This window comes from Xiphias gladius, chromosome 18 (assembly GCF_016859285.1).
Source record: "Xiphias gladius isolate SHS-SW01 ecotype Sanya breed wild chromosome 18, ASM1685928v1, whole genome shotgun sequence".
NCBI classification, from domain to species: domain Eukaryota; kingdom Metazoa; phylum Chordata; class Actinopteri; order Istiophoriformes; family Xiphiidae; genus Xiphias; species Xiphias gladius.
The window spans coordinates 11,992,600-12,013,112 of record NC_053417.1 but is presented as its reverse complement, the minus strand read 5'-3'; the positions used below and the strand labels follow the sequence as shown (position 1 = coordinate 12,013,112).

The following is a 20,513-nucleotide window of genomic DNA, read 5'->3' as shown; positions in this document are numbered from 1 at the left end:
AACAAAGTAATAGATTTATTTTTACCGTCACCGTGTTTCTGAGTGTTGACGCTTATATAAACAGATATATGGGGTCAACCTGAGGACTCACCTTTCTTGCCTGTTCTTGGAAGCGAAGGCTCTCTGTAGTTCCTCCATAATGCAGCTAGGGGGCATGGGAGGATGCATCATATTGCCTAGATGTGGGGAGCCTGAGGGGTTGGCCATGGGTCCTCGTAACGGCAGGGTCATTGAAGCCAGGCTTTCTGTGGCCCTGGGTGGAGGCTCCTTGGGGAGGTAGGAGTTGGGCAGGTGAGCGGGGAGCGACACAGGACCTGAATCTGAAAGAGAGGGACGAGGAGAGAACAGGGCAGGTTAAACAGATTCTCCTTCTTTCCGCCCATTTTCTTCCCTGCATATTAGTTTGTTGGTCACAGGGGCTGGAGGTTATCTTTGGATACTGAGCTGAACTTTGGGAAACACATTTACATTTTGGCTCAAGGGAATTCAGACTCTCTGATCCACCTTACTTGCACATCTGTTTAACCTAAGAGGAAACTTGAACACATGGAAAAATACATACTTGCTAAGTTTTCTTGCAAAAAAAAAAACAACTACTTTGCCAATCTGCCATTGGCAGTGTATCTGAAGAATGTACAGTATGTTCTACTACAGTAAATTGCTGGAAAATGTGGCTCATCTTAGTTTGTGCACAGCAGTCTACTGGCTGGAATCTGAGTTAATTTAACCTTGACTATTGGTACCAACTTTAGGATTCCTCAAACTACAGACAGGTGACAAATGAAAGGGAAAAATGTCTTCGTAGTGTGTTATGTCACCGTGACCCAGCAGTGCAGCTGCAGTGCATCTTTGTGTTGACTCAGCAAGCCTGGATCTGTACTTTGGGGGATGAACACCATTCTTCTAAAAGATATTGCCTCATTTAGAGAAAGTAACTAAATACTGTACTGACGTACAATTGTGAGATTCTTGTACTTTACTTCATTTACTTTATTTCCATTTTATGCTACTTTATACTTCTAATCCACATTTCGGAGGGAAATATTGTACTTTTTTCTCCACTACACTTATTTGTTAGCTATAATAACAAGTCACTTTTTTCAGATTTAACATTAGAAATATCCTTATAAAATACAACACAAGGTTCCCAACCTTTTTGACTTGCAATCTCTTATAAACCAGGGTTTCGTAGGGGCTCATTGTCATGTTTCAGCTGTCTGAGTTGTTAGCAGTTCCACCAGGGAAATTTTTCATCTAAATTTCTCAGATGGTTTTATTTAAATAACTGCTTGAGGCCCAAAGAGGATTAATTATCCAATACTTAACACAAAAAAGGAGGTTAGGGAAAACTCCAAAAAATGACTACAAATCTGTGCAGCATAACTTTGTTTTTTATTTTTTCCTCTCCCCCTTAAACATTTCAAGATTCCTGGTCCGAACTACCAAACTGTATATAAAGTATTTAAATGTATCAGTAACACTAAAATGCTGCTTGCACTTTGATGTATCAGTATTAAAAACCTAATAAATTACAATAATAATGTATCAGTCACAGGAGTAAAAAGTGACTACTTTTACTTTTGATACTTGATATTTTGTTGATAATACTGTACTCCTAGGATTTTGAATGCAGAATTTTTACTTGTAAAATTGCATTTTTACATTGTGGTATTGGTACATTTAATTAATCAAAGGATCTAAATACTTCTAATTCTACCACTTAATTTCGATTGTGGTGGAGGACACTGTCTGGGACATAACTCATAGCTTTTTTCAGGTTTCCCCCATGTGTAGTTCAAACTGAGGGGAAACAGGTTTTATACAGCCAGCCTGTGAATTTGCATTCACTGTACATTAGATAAAAATGACATTTCCTTAACCTCTCAGCACTCACCATCTCCAGTACTCAGCTGGGGCAAAAGTTTTGGAGGTACTTGTGGTGGGGAAGTCCCTGGAGGAATCTCCTCCTCTGGTCTTTCTTCCATCTGGTCTCCCATGTCCTGCAGCCCCTCAGGTAAATCCCCGGCAGGGTGCACCTCCTCATCTCCCTCGTCCTCCGGTAGCGGTACATTCTCCTCCACTCGTTCACAGTGCTGGAGAGGGGCAGCTACTTAATGAAGGGGAACAAAAAATTTAGAAATATTAATAAAATGAGTGTTGTTGTGAAGAATACAAATAAATCTACACTATTAAACGGATGGCAGATGATGGAAACAGCTTGTATGGGAATATTTTAAAGATCAGTGAGGTTATAATTGAAATGATACTTGATTAAACTGAAATACTGTGCGTATTGATGGAAATATAAGTTGCAGCAGCTGTTTTTATTTTTTAAGTGAATAAAATTAACCTTCTCAAATGAAAACCTGTAATTGTGCTGTACTGTACTAACTTTATGCATAAAAACCATTTCCATGCTCCACTTGTTACAGCATCGCACACAAAACTATTGTGCGTTTGAGTGATAGAGGCCTAGATTTCCACCAAATACACAGGCTGTATAGTAGACATTTGTAGACCTGTCATGGCAGGTGAGTATTAAGGCAAAGAACGCCATTGAATTGTATTTGCTGCCCTCTAATGGTACACATGTAGAACACTGGTTCAAACAATGTCTCCATTATGTGAAAAATGTCAACAAAATCAACAGACAAACAGTTTGATGGAAGTCTTTTATCGCTTGAGTACTGTTTTATTTTTTTTGTTGCAAAAACAGTATGGAGGCCGTCCATCCTCATTCAGATCAATATTATCATATTGATCACAGCAATCTTATGCACTCATTGATCTACTGTAAAGCTGAGGCGAAGACACCCAGCTGCTTCACAATCCATTTTTTTTCCCTCATCTGTTGTTTTTGCAGCTCTACAGTGTCTATTGATTGGTTGACCTTGAGTAGAGTAAAGGTTTGTCCTACCTGAAGGGGGATGCTCCTCCTCAGGACCAAGGTATTCCACACTGCTGACTGTGAGGTTTGGGTTCAGAGGTCCCCCAAATCCTCCAAGCAGAACTGCACCATCTGAGCAGCAGCCCTGGGTGGGGGAGCATGGGTCATGGCATAGAAGACCGCTGGATAATGCTACATCTGTGAGAGGATACGAGGAGAGAAGTATGTGTAGCTGTCATGATTTCTGTGTTGTGGATAAAAGAGATTATGTGGCAATCATGTGAATTATCTCTGGTAATAGAGGGTCATTTCTGGTACCGATGCTGTACCTCCTGTTGCTTAATCTCTTCTTTTTTTATTTCTCTTTATTCAGACAAATCATTAAATGTAGTTACAATTAAAAAAAGGCATTTTGTGGCCATCTTATCTCCGTCATTGTGAGCATCACCTGTTAAATGTAAATAAGTAGTGAAAGGCTTATTTTATTAGGTTTATTGCTGTGAGGATGTATTTTCACTTTGTGCATTATGAAAATACACTTTTCTATGAATAGATATAATGTGAATGAAAATAAATCTTTTTGGTAAATATTTTAAATAAACATATATGATTTCATGGGAAAATTTGCCTACGAAGGGGCAGCTCCAGCATCTAACTCTTAAATGGATCAGGTGCCTAAATGATAGAGGGACGGCCTGACAGGCGCTGCAACAGACCTTTGACGTGACCAACTGTGATTACCCGAAATGACATTCACTCTTTAAGCCACCTTGATTCCATAGCACTATCCATTACAGCAAGAGCATCACATTTAGCCTTGTGTGCAACGCATTTAATCCTAGACGTACCGTAGATGCCTGCATTACAAAGCAGGAACACAAGGTGACTGTGCAATAATTCAAAATTACTGTTTATAGGCTTTCAGTGATATTTGATACAATATGGTCATATTCTTTTATAATTTCGCAAAATTCAGTTGTCCACATTAACGAAAGCAGAATAGAAGATTAACAAAATACAGTAAGTATTAGACTGTTGTTTAGCAGCTTTGTCCAATGTTCTGAAGGTATTTCAAAGATCAATTACTTCTAACCACCTGGATGAAAAAATATTCTGTTTGCTACACAATAAAAACCTTTTTAACCAAATTCCCCAAGTGGCAGCTCTGTTTCTTAATCCCAACAAAGGCGGTAGCCAGAAATGCTCAGATTGCACATCGTGAACCAAACTCAAGGCAGGTTTGTACAAAAAGTAGATGTGTCATTACCGATTTCCTGGGTAGGAAACTTAGTTGCACCTTGAAAAACAAGTCAAAATCTTTTTCATTGTGTACCAAACATAATATGATTTCTTCCAGGTGGTTAGAGGAGTCTTTGAATATTCTGGTAATACCTTCAAAACAGTGTTACGTGTTGTTAAAAGACCTCCTGACCTTTTTCTTTTTTTTTTAAAGATCACTGGGAAATTATCTACCAGAAATTCAGATGCTTAGCTCTGTGACTCAAATGTAATGATAACATGAGAGGCACAAACAAACATAGTTCATAACATTTAACTTTAATAGGGTTGTTTTTTTTAAATATCTGATTGGCCATATTGTGGTATATTTTGATAATGGTGAAATATTCTTATTGATTTTATGATTGATGTCAACCATATCCCCCAGCCCTCGTAAAAATTAATTATCTCCCAATCCAGCATCATTAAAATTAGGTATTAGGTATACCTCAGGCATAAGGTATGTGTCAGCGCTACACCAGCAAGCAGTGATTGTTTCTTCTTTGATGTAAATATGTACACAATATTGTGTTGCACATCTATGTGGACACAACAATGTGCAATGTAAAAAACACTTCCCTGGAGTCATTATAACATGATGAGGACTGACTAAATTCAAACAGTTAGAAGTCTACTTGCCACAGCTTTTCACCCGCACCCTCTCATTAACTCTCCCTAATTTAATTTATTAGAGGGGATGAGGAGAAATGTGAGTGAGTGCATCCTGGAACCTGAAAATCTACAGGCTCCATCCACCACCCTGCATTGTACCTGTGGAACTCTGCTTGAGTTTCTCATTTTTCTTTTTCCTCCACTTCCAGGGCTTGAAGATGCGCCCCAGGGTGGCCAGCTTGCTGTTACGTCGGATGGGTGGAGTGTGGACCCCGGTCACCAGGCAGCCTGTCCTCAGCACCCTCTGCTGGTCCACCACTGCTACTGAAGAGACAGTGGAGATGGTGGAGAAGCCCAGAGAGGAGCCGAGAGTTGTTACAGGAGGATGAAATAGGGTAAGGAAAGAGTGGATGGGGGTGTGGACAGGAGATGGATCAAAAGCAGGGGGAGAAGGCAAAGAGAGGGCAGAGGGGAGTGCGTTGCAGTGTGGAGGAGGGGATACAGGGATGAAGAAAAAACCACCAAACGTACAAAAGTAGGTGAAGGGAGAGAGAAAGAGGGAGAGTGAAGGCAGAACACAATTAGTATGCTCACCTTCCTGAATAAACCATGATGGACTTCAAGTGCTGTGAACAGATTGAATTAGAAAGATTAATTTGATCAAAGCACATTCCCTCACGGCTGTTATTTTCCTGTGAATCCCGTCTGTCCGAGCCATACGTCTTGTATCATAATAAATATCTCTAGTCGAAATCTGGAGGGAACATGAGAGCCCACAGACATGGAGAGGCTCATAAGACTAAGCCTTTCCCTGGACACCAACAGGTGTGCCAGCCTTGCTGCTTTCCCAGAAACAGTAAAACAGGGCTGATTGTTTTAATGTGTCAGCCTTATTTTTTACTAATATACTGCTGCACTGCTAAAGGAAATTATATTATCTGTCCCAGCTCTCACACAACATATGTCCCCATAGTGATCAGTGTTTTCAGGAGGTGCAAATATCTCTGCAGTACGTTCCAAAATGCCACAGATGCATGTATGTTTTTTTGATCCCCATTAGCCTCCACAAAGTGCTTACTGATCTTCCAGGGGTCCAAATAAAATGAAAATAAAAACACAAGGCAATTTAAAAGCACACGTAGGTACGAGGGTAGTACACACCAGACCATGAGAACATAAGTAAGCTGATACTGCAAAAGAAAGGGTTAACAATGAAAATGATACAATAAAACAAAAAGCATTGCATTAAAAAAAATACCCAAAAGAAAGTATGCAGAAAATAGTCTCAACAACAATCACTAAAACGAAACTGCATTAAGGTGAGATTAAAATCGTTTCACATACAAATTATGTTTCAGATAAAAGGAATAAAAACAAATGAAGGAGTATCCAGTATTCTATAAAGAGTACAGTGCATGATATTAATTCATCTGTTGTTATAGCCATTACATTTACTGTACTGTACAGAGAGCCCCGTTTTTCTCTTTACAGGAAACTTGTATTTCAGTGAATGATGACTGTGACTCATATCAAGCAAAGTGTGGGTCTACAGATCCATGTGCGCACATTGCTGCAGGATTGCTCACATGTAGTCACAAAGAGGGCCGAGAAAGAGGAAATGCACAATAAATGCCATGTATTTAAGAGCTACATACGTCAATGTGACAAAAACGGAGCAATATCTGCCTTAAGGAGGCTGATATCTTTGTTCAAATATTCAGCTGAGGAGGAGGCAAGGATTTGTGATGGGGGAGGTTGGAGAGAGAAAGGGGGGGATTTGCAGAGTGGCTCGAGGTGTGATGTGGAGTACAGTGATGGAGGAGGGAGGATACAGCTGACTCCTTTTCATGCTTTTTTGCAGACCCTTGCTTCTTCCCTGAAGCACATGGGTAGGGAGAAGAAAGAGGATTGTGGTAGTGATAAGGGGAGGAGAAGAGAGACAAGGAAAGAGAGGAAAGGAGAGAGGAAACAAGGAGAACAGAGGAAAAGGACAGGAAAGGTGTTGGCAAAAGGAAAAGGAAGTGAGAAACAAGGAAAGAAAAGGTGGTCGTGAGACAAAAGGGGGCTGCAAGCAGGCAAGAGGAACAGAAACAGAAAGAAAAAGAAAGGAAAAGTATGGTATGACAGAAAACAAGAGAAGTAAAGGAGAATAGACAAGATGAAAAGGGGTCATTTCCAGTTTGGAGTTTGACCCTAAAAGTTCCTGGAAACAGGTCAGTTGACCATGTGCCCCAGTCTCACTGTGTCGTCATCACTACTGTCACACATTCAGCGTGGTAGACGAGGCGCCGCACGCAGAATCCAGGTCAAGCTTGAAGGAAACGCACCCAGTCGCACAGAGAAAAAAAAAGCTTAAGAGAAGGAGAGGGGGAGTAGGAGGGGCAGAGGCGTCTGTGTGAGAGGGAGAGAGAGAGAGAGTTTGTGTGTGTGTGTGTGTGTGTGTGTGTGTGTGTGTGGAGAAGGAGAGAAAGAGAGAGAGAGGAAGTGGGGTCAGGCCCGCTGCTGTTGCCATGGCGACCATATCCAGATGCTGCCGCAGCAGTGTGAGCCAGCGGGAGGGGCGAGTCAGTCTGTAGCTTGGAGGAGAGGAGGAAAGAGGAGAGAGGAGAGGAGCCCCCTACACAGACACTGCCTGCCACATCTAAAGCCAGTGGCAGCACCCAGTGCATTGTGGGTAGGGGGTGAAGCCACATGGAGGACGAAATCTGTCTGCATTTTGAAAGAGGGAAGAAGATCAGAAGGGGGGGGGATTCCAGGGATAAGAGGCGAGAAGGAGAGATGGGAGGGGGCTGTTGCTATACGGAAGAACTTGCAGGAGAATCTGGCCTCGTCCAATCACAGAGCAGCTATTTATAATGCATATCAAGTAACTTCATTTTTCATAGAAGGGCTGGTTGGTCAGAGAAAATGACAGGAGTCTGGGTAGAAAGCAGGAATTAGGGGAAAACTCATGCATGCACATGGAGATTTCTTTTATCCGCTGGATGAGGATGTATTGAAATGTGTGTCAGATAAGCATGAATGGACTACATCGACCATGTGGCGATGATGTGCGATTCAAATTAATATGCTAATGCAAATAGGATTTGTTAAATCCATGTGTCATGCCGAAGCAGTGGAACAGTAGTTCATTGGCTGTTTGGCCATAGTTCTCTCCAACACAGGTCTACACAGACTGTAAGTCCAATGGGGTGGTGGCGTCACTGCTTCACACAAGATAAAAGATTAATTTCCCGAAAGAAAATATAATATAAATCACGAACCACCTCAGGAATTCAGGTAAATATAAACTACAACTGCTAAACTCTATACTGCACTCCTGCAGTGTGAACTCTGAAATGATTTAAGAGTGGAATAAAGTAGACAATATGATAATGTGAATTGGCAAGAAAACTACAACAGAGCACGTTTGTGTGCCACCCGGGACCACACCCCACTTAACCAGCTTGTCAGCACATTTAGGGGCATGAGATCTCTCCCCACGTGTACACACTGAGCACGCCCCCCCCAAGTCTCCAATGTGGCAACTAACCAACAGGAATATGTTTTTCTCTTAAAATGTAGGAAGTCTAAAAAATGAAAGGTAACTTTTGAAGTAGTGCTTTGTCAGTAATTAAGTGCCAAACACTCAATTTTTTGGAGTCTTTTCTGTTCTGCTGTGATACTGACAACCACAAAGGCAAAGAATGTGAGCGAGCAATGAATACAACTCTGAATCTGTTTCTGACCTTTTTTCAGATTTTGCAATGAAAGAGGTTCACACTGAGAGGAAGGATAATATCAGCGATAATATCCTGAGGTTGTAAGGGTCAAAGCCTTGGTTTGCTGAATCACCTGATAGAGTGATCTAATGAGTGAGCTTGTGTTTTTTAAGCTCTCTCTATTGTATTAAAAGATCAGCATCAGTTCAGAATATAAACAGCCTTAACTGTACTCTGTATTTAGAGTTTATTAGCAAATATTAGCATATTAGCATGCTAATATGCTAAACTAGGCTAAATGTTGCTCACAGTAAACATATCTGCTGAACATTAGTATGTTTGCAGTGTCATTGTTGGTGTGTTGCCATGCTAGCATTAGCATTTTGCTCAAACAGCCTCACACTGCTGCTAGCATGTCTGTAGACTCTTACTATAGTTTATCTGCTGCAAGCACCTCTAGACCAAACCTACAGCCAATACCAAGAAAATATATATCAATGTGCAGCCTCTCCTGCTAAACACTGCCTATGTGTGCTTAAGTGGTCTCATCACAGCTATAAATAACATTAGACGGACCCTTGACTCCCATCATCTCTGCAGTCCCCGTAGAGCCTCGGTTCCTTGCTCCAGCCGCCTGCTCCTTCCACCCTGGCAACTGACAAAGTGCCCTTGAATGGACCACCTCCTTACGCCTGCCACGCCAGCTAACTTCCTCTTTTTACCCCCCTGGCTTTACAACTGTGCTGCCATCTGTCTGTAGCCCCATTGCCTCAGGGGCCCGGCCACAGTCAGGGCACCCAGCTAACAGCTCGCATGGAGAGAGTGAGCAGCAAAAGGGCTAAAGCAACATAAAATGAAAAGAGTATGATTGAGAATGACAGGCTGAGACCAGGACTTGTAGTGGTCAGCTATAGACCAATTTATCAAAGGAAAAGTGGAGAGAATAACGAACACCTACAAAAAATGACTCTATTCAGGCTCTAAAAAGAGCAAAGTCCACCCAACCAAAGCATTAATAATTTTTGAAAGCCTTGTTTCATAAAGCATTCTTTCTTCTGACAGATTTATTTTGTCCTTGCTCTTAACCTTGCCCTGGAGAAATTTACACAATGTACAGATTTGAATATCCAATCACCAATACTCATCCCATTAAACTGTGTTTCAACAATACCATATTAATAAAATTACTGTAAACATTACAAAAATAAATTTACTGATGAGTAAACAATGGTTTTTTTCTCTCCAGCATAGTTTCATTAAAAATGCATTTTTGGACAATTCTGCAACCTTAAATTCCTTGGGTAAATGACCATAACCACCACTGTAGAAACTGAGGTCATGTCCTTGTTTTTCTGGGGTTTTTTCTCATGTTTATCCATTTACATTTTTCATACAACAATGTACTTCATTAGGAGGGGAAATGAAAACCCAATCTGGAGTACAACATTCTCATTTTACAATTGTGCTGAATTAAATTATTAACATTAAAGGGAAAAAAACACAATGTACACCCTACTGAGTGGTCCATATTAGCTATAATAAATACCTTCTGGTCTAAACAAACCAAAACTAGCTGTGTTTCCTAGGCAAATGTGTTATGATGACTCATCCTCACGTGGATGTTGTGTACTGTAATTTGTATGTGAATGAAGCTCATTTCTGAGAAGACGGGATATCATGGTGTAAGGCTGCATGACTATGCAAAGGTCAAGACTCCAGATCATCAAAGTGATTACAGCCCAAGTGTGAAACTCCAGGGTGTGGAGCTACTGGCATCAAGAGGGTGAAATGATGTCAGCGAGGCCATCAGCCAATAGGAAGTGCCTGAGGCCCTTGTTTGTTACCATATGTTGGTGTTGAGAATGGGGACTAGTGGGTGGCTTCACGTGTAAGCCTTTGCTGCAGCATCAACAAGGAGGATTACAAATCTAGTTCATTCTTAGTTTCTGATTAAAGGCTGTTTGTCTGGTTTCACTGGTGAGTTTAGATTTTCATGAAATTGGGCACGTAGATGCAGCATCGAGTACAAATTGATTTGATTTTGGTGGTGATTGCTAGAAGATTCTTTATGACTGTTTTGTCAGGACTGAAATGGTTGCATCAGCTGTCAGCGAGTACATACTGATATCTGTGTGACATAATACTACAAAACAAAAAAAGTCTTTAATATTAAAGTGGCACTCCCCTCATTTTATATAACGAGATCAGTTAGTACTACTCAGCCTGTGAAAATAGTCATATAATGTCTTCTGTGGCTTGGGGGGGCACTTGTTCATGTATGAAAAAATCTCCCGTTGTGACATTATAAGGTTTAAGTGAGTTCACCTTGGGAACAATACATTTTTTAACGAACAGTCTTACAAACTACACGGTGAAGACACAAAATGTTTTTGGAGCTTGAATCATACTAGTGAATAATAGTCAGGATATCCCATCCTCTGTTCCGTAATTGACCATTCTTTTCCTCATAAGTCTGCCAACTATAGTGCAATACTATAACACTATAATACCTCTTTAAAACAAAAAACTAAAACATCTTCATTTACCCCAAATAATTCTAAAGCTTCAAAGCTCAATATCTGAGAAATATCTCAAATGTTGATAGAATCTTACAAAAGTTCATCAATAATCCCTTTGTTTTTGTGTAAATTTTTAAAGCCCCTGAAATCTTTAATATTTATCTTTAATATTATCATCCATAACTATGTTCATGACTGAATAAGCAAGAATCAAAGTTAAAGTTTGAAAACATAAATATATAGTTATTATTTAATAACAGTTTCGCAGTCAAAAACTCAGCTAATCTGCTTCTTTAAGACCTGATGGGCTTGTTTTGATCAGATTTAATCGACAGCGCTGGAAACACAAGAAAACAAGACACGAAGAGACATCATGTTTTGACTTAAATATGACTAAACTGTGATTGGTGCAAATGATTGCATGACACCACCTTTTGGCAACTGAGCCTTGGCCACTTTAAAGCAGCAAGAAGCACATAAACAAAAACACAAATACAGAAATCTAACATGAAATAACCAAAAAGTTTCTGGGCATTTAAGTATGTAAAGTATAAGTAAGTATTTTTTTAAAATTTGTAAGTAGTTTTTGATTGTTGGGTTAAGAAACAAAATATTTCATATGAAATGTAGTAGGACTGAATAACAACAAGTTTAAGAACTGCAAAACAATGGTGAAGGTTTACGCTCTTCAAACGTTTTTATATGGTTGTTGGCCTAGACAGGAATTGACCACTAATGTTGAAAATAGGTACCACCGATTATACAGAACTATTCAAAATATGGATGATAATGCCCAGACACACACATGATGGGCTACCTTTGACCAACTGTGAAATCCTCACTGCAGCCATCCCATTCACACAGTGGGTCAAAAATTCTCCTGTTTAAACTGCTTTTCACCGACACAATAGGGCGAGCCTTGGCAAATGTCACTCCAACCTGCCCTCCTACTGTCCATTCTGGTCAAGGATCTTTTTCTTTTTTTCTGGGGTTTACCACTGGACTCTCTCTCCTGCCCGGGATTCAGCTCTCTTTGGATGCTCAGAGGACTCTTTAATTCTCCCTTCACACATTCAAACAGCTCAATTGAAGGGCATGGTACTAGAAATCAACAAACAAAAAACCGATTCTCAAGGATTAGAAGGCACCAACTCCGCCATGCTTCGGAAACTGGTTGCATGAGCTTGTTTCAGTTATCCACATGGAGAAACTGGGATCTAATAATTTAAAATATCAGCATAAATGGGAAGAATCTTGGGATCCTTTTTTTACAATATCTGGATTCAATTTGACCGCATTTGTATGGATATATTGATTTGGTCTTTTCTTTCTTTTGTTCTTGAAGAAGAAGAACCTCTCTTATTTACTTGTACCCCTCCCCCGGCTGTGTATGTATGTGTGAGTGTGCGAGGCCATGTGTTTGTATGTTTAAGTTGGGTTTTGGGCATTGATTAACCTATGGTTTATATGTTGTTTTCAAATATATGTCGATAAAAATATTATTCAACCTGCTCTCCCAACAACAACCACCAGAGGAAGAAGAAGACCCTGACTGTGTCCAGAAAGACTTCCAGTACATAGTTTAAGTTTTGGGCTACGTTCCCATTATAAGAAATCTCATCCTATTCCATTTAAAAGCTTCCTCTAATCGAGTAATGGAAGTCTTGGTTCACCCTTCATACCTAGGGCTGCTCCCGCTGCCTATCACATTAATCTAACAAACTGCAATATTAATATTGACTCATTCAGCTCCTTTTGCGTATTCAAAAGTGCCGCTTGCAAAATATTCGCCTCTTGACAGAGATGGTTTGATTATATAATTACACTTTTAGACCCTGCAGACTAAAAAGTGGCAGGCGGCCTCGTGTTTAGAAAGACTTTCCCAGGAACAAAAAGGTCATAACTTCAATCCTGCAGCAGCCAGTGTGTCTATCAACAGTTTTAAAAGTGTCCTTGAACACTATCTTGAACTCCCACTCACTCAGTCAGTCTGTTTTTTAATTACTCGAGATAAGAGCAAATGTAAATGTGAGCAGTCTCTCTCAAGGTTTCTGCACAGCTGAGCCAGCCATGGGTCTGCAACGAGGCATGGGTGTTTTCTGTCAACGAGGCTAGTTATAGACTCCAGTATCAGAGTCAGGTGGGTGAGCGATGGTGTGTAATTTATTCCTGTTATTACCTCTGATTTAGGTCAATGTCCGGCAAAATTTATATAAAGCATACTGAGCGTGTGCATGAGAGAGGGAGGGAGAGCGTATGAGACAAATACTCACTGCACCCACAAGGAATGCAAGTACATGGGTGTTTGCGTACATGTTTTTTCTGTCTACACTTCATACAGAAGCTGATGGCTCACTTCCACTCGCATGGCTCCGCAGGGAGGAGAACACATCGTGGTCTCCAGGCAGGAAAGACAGTGGGATGTGCGCAGAGGGAAGAGTACAAATCACCACTGTTAGCAATGTGATCTCCAAACAAGTTCCCACAGCAAGGTTGCCACTCATTTTTGGATTCCCTTAAGTGTGCCGCAATGCAAGCGTGGGACAGCTTGGGCCTATTAAAAACAACTTGTTGTAACAGCCTGAGTGGTAGTAGCTGGAACAGGAACAGGGAGCCCTACTGTACGGTAGCGTGTGTAAAGTTGCTACTCCTCAAGGAAAACACAAAATTGAGTTTAAAAAAAAGCATGGCATTTTTCACCATGTTATTGTCCGAAAAGCTGCCTTTATCCCATGTGCCGGAAGGATGAACAGTGGCCAACAGCTCATTTTGTGACGCCAGACTGTTCAGACACGAGTCAGTGCACTAACTGTCCAGTAACCTCATTTGTCACGGATATATGGATATACTAAAACAGGCCAGACGTTCCATGCATGGTCGTATTTGTCATTAGATCATGTAACAACAGTGTCAATAGCCATCTCATGTGTATCATGGAAGACATACTGAGGACATGAGGTCAAACAAATACACTTCCTGTTGGTTCTATAGAGAGATGGAGGTAGGAAATACTGTACGTATGTTACAATGATATTACTATTGTCCTGACAGCAGTTAAATCTATGGCCTTAGTAAGTTAAAGATAGTGTCCTGCTCCCCCTTTGATTTTAGATTTGTAATATAACTGAATGAAAACAACAAGTAGATCCAGAACATTACAAGCTAGTTTTTCCATATCTTGCCTGAAACGATATAAACAGAAAAAATGTTGCTGTTTTGAAAATTGCTTTGGTCTAATTGGATCAAAAATGAGTCAGTCGTACAGTCAAATCTTCTGTTGGAGCTGTTCGGGACTGATAGCAGACAGGAAAAGTGTCTACAAAAGATTTTGCCCAGTTAGTTAAACACATTCACTTGTGTGACCACACAAGCTGCAGTTGCGCCGTGTCAGAGGGACGCTGCCGCGGGGAAAAAGACATCATCTGGTAGTCAAACAGGTTTGAATCAGGATGAATCAGTGTTGGCGAAGAAGTTGCAAAAGCCACTAACTCATCAATAATGACCACAAACTCTGTACTACAGGCTTGGCCACAGGTCTAATAGCAGTTATAATTGGATTGGAATGGAACTTTTGGCTTACATGGATGTATGGGATGATTAAATTAAATGGAATTTATGCCTGCATCTGCACAATATGCTTTCCTCATTAATGTGTCATTGGTGCAAAAAATTGCCGGACCTCTTTCCCAGCAGATCAAGAGCCTGGGTGAGTCGAGGCATCGGGGATCCAGGACAGACTTATCAGCACACAGTACACGGCTCTGCTCGGTTCAGCAGCCTGCTGCGATGCAAAGGCTGGTGCTGTCCATGGTGCTGAGACACACTCTGCTATAATACAACAAAAACTCAAGTCCAGATTCACTCCCTATTCACACTCTAGCACAATATAGTTCCTTTTCACCATTTTATGTGTGTGTTTGAAATTCTTGTTGTAAAATTATCCATTATAGATCCCTCAAAAATCTGACATTGTAATGGAAATAGAAGGCTGTGTCTGCAATTGTCACTTGTGAACTAGATAGTGTGTTCACCACAGTAGGGCTGCAGCTAATGGTTGTTTTCGTTATCAGTTAATCTGCTGATTATTTTCTCAATTAATCAATTATTCGTTTAGTCCATGAATGTCACAAAATTCTAGACACAAGTTCCCAGAACCCAAGGTGACATCTTCAAATTGCTTGGTTTGTCTGTCCAGCAGCTCAGAGCCCAACGATACTTAATCTACAGTAACAAAGAACACAGGAAATAAAGAGATCAGCATTTTTGCCTGACAATTGACTGAAATAATTAATAGATTAGTTAAAAATAGTTATAGATTAAATTTCTATCAGTTAACTATTTGATTACAGTTAGCAAAACTATAGTTATGTGACAATTCAACAGTCAGTGGTGGAGCGAAATTATCATGAAGTTATAAATTGTAATCTACCATTACTGCAGATTTTCTCATTGTGTGACTGTGAAATGAATATTTGGGGGTTTTTGACTGTGGGTCAGACAGAATTATTTTACCCTATATAGTGAACTCAAATCATCCCATGAGGCCACATATATGCAGTATTCATTTAAGGATCATTAACCGAGATTGCCATCCTGGTAAATTTTAGCGATTTTCAGACGGGAAAAAAAGGGTACATTCAGACCGCTGGGTGGGTGACCAGCACCAGATTTATTGCTCCTTTGGACAGATGTCTTGGCGGATCAATATGTGGAACTTCTTACCCACAGAACTCAAAACAGGTTCAAGCTGAAACTGTTTGTAATTGTGATCAAGTCATGAAACTTTCAGTAGGTGTTTTTTGATGGCATTTTCATTGTATTTCAAATTTTACATTTAGTGGGGTTTTTTTGTGTATGTGTCTAACTGTATAACGTATTTGTACAAAGGCCCATCTAGGCTTTAAATGTTGTTGTATTTGGCTTTGGTTGATTCTATCCTAGAGACTCTTTTTACCTCACATGCAGTCCAGCAACACAATGAAAAGCTTCGATTCATTTCCCTTTCATGACTGTTTTCCTTCTAGTACAGTTATCTGATCTGGCTATGCATTTCATTTACCATCTCCTGAGAGGCACTGGCGGAGATGTTCAATAAGACTGTAGTGTAAGTGCCTATCAAACAGTCACTCTGTGGAAGGCCTCACCCCACTCCCCTCATCTCTGTTGTGTTTCGAAGTCTGTCAGCTTGCGGAAACATCATACCTCTCCCAACTTAGGCACACAAGCTTTACCTGCCGCAGGTTCCCTTTTCTATCTTTCTCACTCCCTCTATAATCTGTGCCTCCTTCCTGTCTGCCTGCAATGTTTCTCTGTCCCAGACAGGAGCATTTATCTGTGATGGTGCCCGGGACCCCCCTCTGCCCTCTTCATCTATCTCTGACTGAATCTGGCAGGTTGGTTAGCAGAGACGGACACTGCGGCTACAAACAGGTGTGAGGACACATTACATCGATCTATGATACTGGGAGTGCTACTGTGGATGTTACAAACTTATTGACCTTGGAGAGGTGGGAGCAAGAAGATAAATAGGACTTTCTTTACTTATAAGATATGTTTTGTTTTTTGTTATACAGCCTTACTTAAAGCGGCTGTAGTCACTATTTTGATAGTACCGATGAATCACATGACTGCTTGAGTGTGAAAAGAGCTCCATGTAATAATGAACCCACACAGAATTATCACCCCTCAGCTCGATGGAGCTTTACAGCATCTTTCAGATCCCTGTTTTGGTTCGCAATTTGACTGTTAAGAGTCAATTAATAGAAAGTTAATCTACAAACGCTGTAAAAATTGCTTGATTGTTTAAGTCGACTGACCAAAAAATAATAGAGAGATGTCAGTGTTTGCTTATTGTTTGTCTTTCATCAGGTCTAATTTTCTGACTAAATATCTTAAGGCAGATGAGTCTCGTGTAAATCTCACATGTCAGAGCTTCACTGCATGCACCGATAAGAGTTTCCAGTGGAGTACCTGTTTACAACTTATGGTACCTAGCGTACCTAATGAACCAAATGTTCCCCATGACAACTGATCCATCTCAAGCAGCTTTCAAGTCTCTGCAACTTGGTTCTCATATGTGTATTGGAACGAATGGCTGTCTGGAAGCAAGAAATTAATTTTTTTTTAAAATATATATGATTGTGTAGAAATGGGGTGAAGCACGTAAAAACGGACTGAGGCAATTAGCAAGGCGGGGAAAAGAGGAAAATCCTTGAGATTAAAAAAAAATCATAATGATCAAGCTAAAAAGAAGAATATTGTATTCTTGATTTAACTATCACTTTAAGGTCTACATAAGATCTTTGGAAAACTGTCAGAAGCTTTCCAAATGAGACCCACACAGCTACTGCCTCTTTGTTAATGGTCTCCTCTAGACAATCCATCATCTCACCGTAGCCAGTTTGCAATTATGACAACTTCTTGGCTTTCTTTAAACGAAGGCCGCTGCATCCTCATCTCTTTCTCTCCTTGCACAGTCTCCCTTTCCTCCAGCTCCTCTCTGCTTTACTAATAAGTCTCCTTTCCTTTTCTCTCCAGCTTCGTTTCTTTTCCTTTCCTCTAAAATGTGTTTCCACTGTTTCACAGACTTGATGCCCAGAGGAGTTTCCTCTCTTAGCTCTTTAACCTTCACACCATTGTGCATACAACTTCCTGAACTCCATTTAACCTTAGCCTTTGGAGGCTAAATAGCTCCATTACATAGTGCCTTTACGCTGGGATCTCTGACAGGCGTTCAGGGCTGCTCTGGTATTTGTTCTCTGTTCTCCAAGAGCTGTCTTTACAGCTGCCTGACTGTCTGGTTCTGTCATATTCCAGCAGTGATTTTGTGATTTTTTTTTTAATTGTATGAGTCTACACGGATGGGCCAGTTCTCCGGCAGATCAATCCACACATTGATGCGCATGGAAAAAACACACAGGTGTACGCACGCAGAGAAAAGCCGCAGCAACAAATGGCTCAAACACTGTCAAATTCCTAATCTGTTCCCGCAACCACAGGAAGCAGGCATGATGTAGGGCTTTTGTTGTTGTCGTCTTTTTTGTGCTCCGTTTTCATGGGCGACAGAGAAAGACAGTGAAGGCTGCCACAAAGAGCAGAGCTCAACAGGTGCAGCTTACGCCGAATCACTATTCATCGGTCAGGGATTCACAATGTGACAGTACATTTAGCACAATATCCAGTTATGTTATAGACCGACAGGAGAAAGGAAGAATTTTTTTACGTTAAAACTAACATGGCTTCTCTTTATGGCCTCTTTTGATTTAGAGTAGGGACAACTATTAGCTGATAACTAAGGGGTGTTTATGTTTATATGAATGCTGTATCATATTACAGTAATTCTCACCATCATTTATTTTATTTGGACACAAGACTCTGTGGCAAACTTCACAATTCATTACGGGCAGAGTTGGGCGATAGGAATATTTATACAACATGAGTAGAGCTGGCACGATTGACTGACAGAAAATAAATCTGGAACAATTTAAAATTGAAGTCATGTATGAAGCATAAATGCCAAATGTTCACTGATTCAAGCTAATAAAATGGGAGGATTTTCTGCTTTTCTGTTTTACTATATCATTGAAATTTAATGTTTTTTGGTTTCGGACTATTTATCTGACAAAACAAGAAATGTTAAAACTTATTTTTTTCATTATAGGCATTTTATATACTAAAACAAATGACTGATTCATTGAAAAATATAAAATCACTAAATGATAAATAGTGGAAATAATGAATGAGGAAATGAGGCAATGAAAAAGAGATTTGTCTTCTAGTAGAGATATTGCTATAACATTTCTTCAAAGGAAATTATTCTGGTGATATCTCAGGGTGAATTCGGCCATTGTGGGCAGTGTTGCAAATCAGTGAGCAGTTCTGCTTTATGGAGATAATAAACTTATTTATTTAGCATCAATGTGATGATGAGCCTTGATTTTCCAAGTGTTTCATCCACTGTATTCGCCAAAAACTGGTTATTTTAGCAGTTTAACAATAAGAACAGCTTCAATGCTTCTTGGCATAGATTCTACAAATCTAATGAACTTTTTGAGAATGATGGACACCATTATTCTAACAGATGATCCCTCACTTGTGGAGAAAGCTAATATGTCACCTTAAAATCTCCCATATACAGTAGGAGTTCGGTTTGGTTGAGAGCTCATGACTGTGAAGGCCACGTCATATTGATACCTCATCAGTCCATTCATTGGCCCCTTGTGCCGATGAATGAATTAATTCATTCAGATGTACCCACTTTTATAAATGACTATTATGATATAAAATAACATATACTGTGATAGTACATTTTTATTCATATCACCCACCCTTACCAAGTATAGTAAACTACGGTATAAAATGACTGAATGAGCCAGTGCTTGTGGCAATGGACTGAAAGATATGTATCACTAGCTCAAACTGCCAGCTTTAAAATACACAGTCATTCCTTTTGGAAGATTTGCTTCCAACAGTCTCAACTACATCAATTAATAATAAACAAGAGTAAAAATTTCATGATGGTAAGAGCAGATATTTTGTGAGGCAACCAGGAAGCTACTCTCAGACTCTAAATGGCTTAGTGTTTCTTCTTGGCCTCTGTGGGGACCCCTGCGCATCAAGGAGGAGAGAAATGAATAGCTCTCCAGTGGCTACTACTAACAGGTGTCCTTGACTGACTCACAGTCCCTTAAGGCTGACCATGACGAATGAGTCGTGACTGTGGCGTGGATTACAGCTCCGCTACTGAAAATGGGAAGTAAGGACTTAATTAGGGGGAGCTTGGTGCACTGTAGGTGCAGGTGGTTCTTCTGGAGAGCAAATCAAGCTATACAGTATATCCGAACTGTCTACCATGATACTGATGCTTTTTTGTGTGCATGTCGCCCGATGTGTTGTGTGTTATTGTTTTCTCCTAGATGACAGCTAAAAAATAATTCAAAAACAGAAAACTGACAGACATTTGCTTGTTAATACAGGTTGAGTCACACGAGTAATCGGCCAGTGAGTATAAATAGGAAGCTCCAAAATTCACTGTGAGAATTAGGGCTGCATCTAATGATTGTTTTCATTATCAATTCATCCGTTGATTATTTACTGGGAAAATAAATTGTTAGTTCTCTAAAAAAACTCATGAAATATTGATAAATGCCCATTGGAGAGTCAAAGGTGATGTCTTCATATGTCTTGTTTTGACCCTACAACAGTCCAGAACACAAATATTCTCAGTTTACAATGATGCAGAATAGTAAATCAGCAAATCCTGACAGTCAGGAAGCTGGAACCAGTGAATTTTAGGAGTTTCTGCTTGAAAAATGACTCAAGCAATTTATCAGTTATCAAATAGGTTTCAGTTAATTTTCAACTAATCAACGGACCAACTCATTGTTTCAGCTCTAATGAGAGTACATTTCATTCAAATTACAACCTAACAGTGCTATAGCCTATACATTATGGAGCCCTATTAAATATTAAAATCAGTATTTGTCCGACAATACCAATCCAAGTTCAAGCCCACCT

The 20,513-nt window shown here is 40.1% G+C and overlaps 1 protein-coding gene across 1 annotated transcript in view; it reads right to left on the bottom strand.

The window, feature by feature from the left end:
- The window catches only part of phactr3a (phosphatase and actin regulator 3a), a 34,093-nt gene that overhangs the window by 9,252 nt on the left and 4,328 nt on the right, over positions 1–20,513 (bottom strand). Inside the window, exons 2-5 of the mRNA XM_040151661.1 lie at positions 4,937–5,101; positions 2,918–3,085; positions 1,895–2,110; positions 92–320 (exon numbers count right to left, since the gene is read on the bottom strand). Of these exons, the coding sequence (XP_040007595.1) occupies positions 92–320; positions 1,895–2,110; positions 2,918–3,085; positions 4,937–5,101 (778 nt within the window). The remainder of the gene's footprint in view (positions 1–91; positions 321–1,894; positions 2,111–2,917; positions 3,086–4,936; positions 5,102–20,513) is intronic.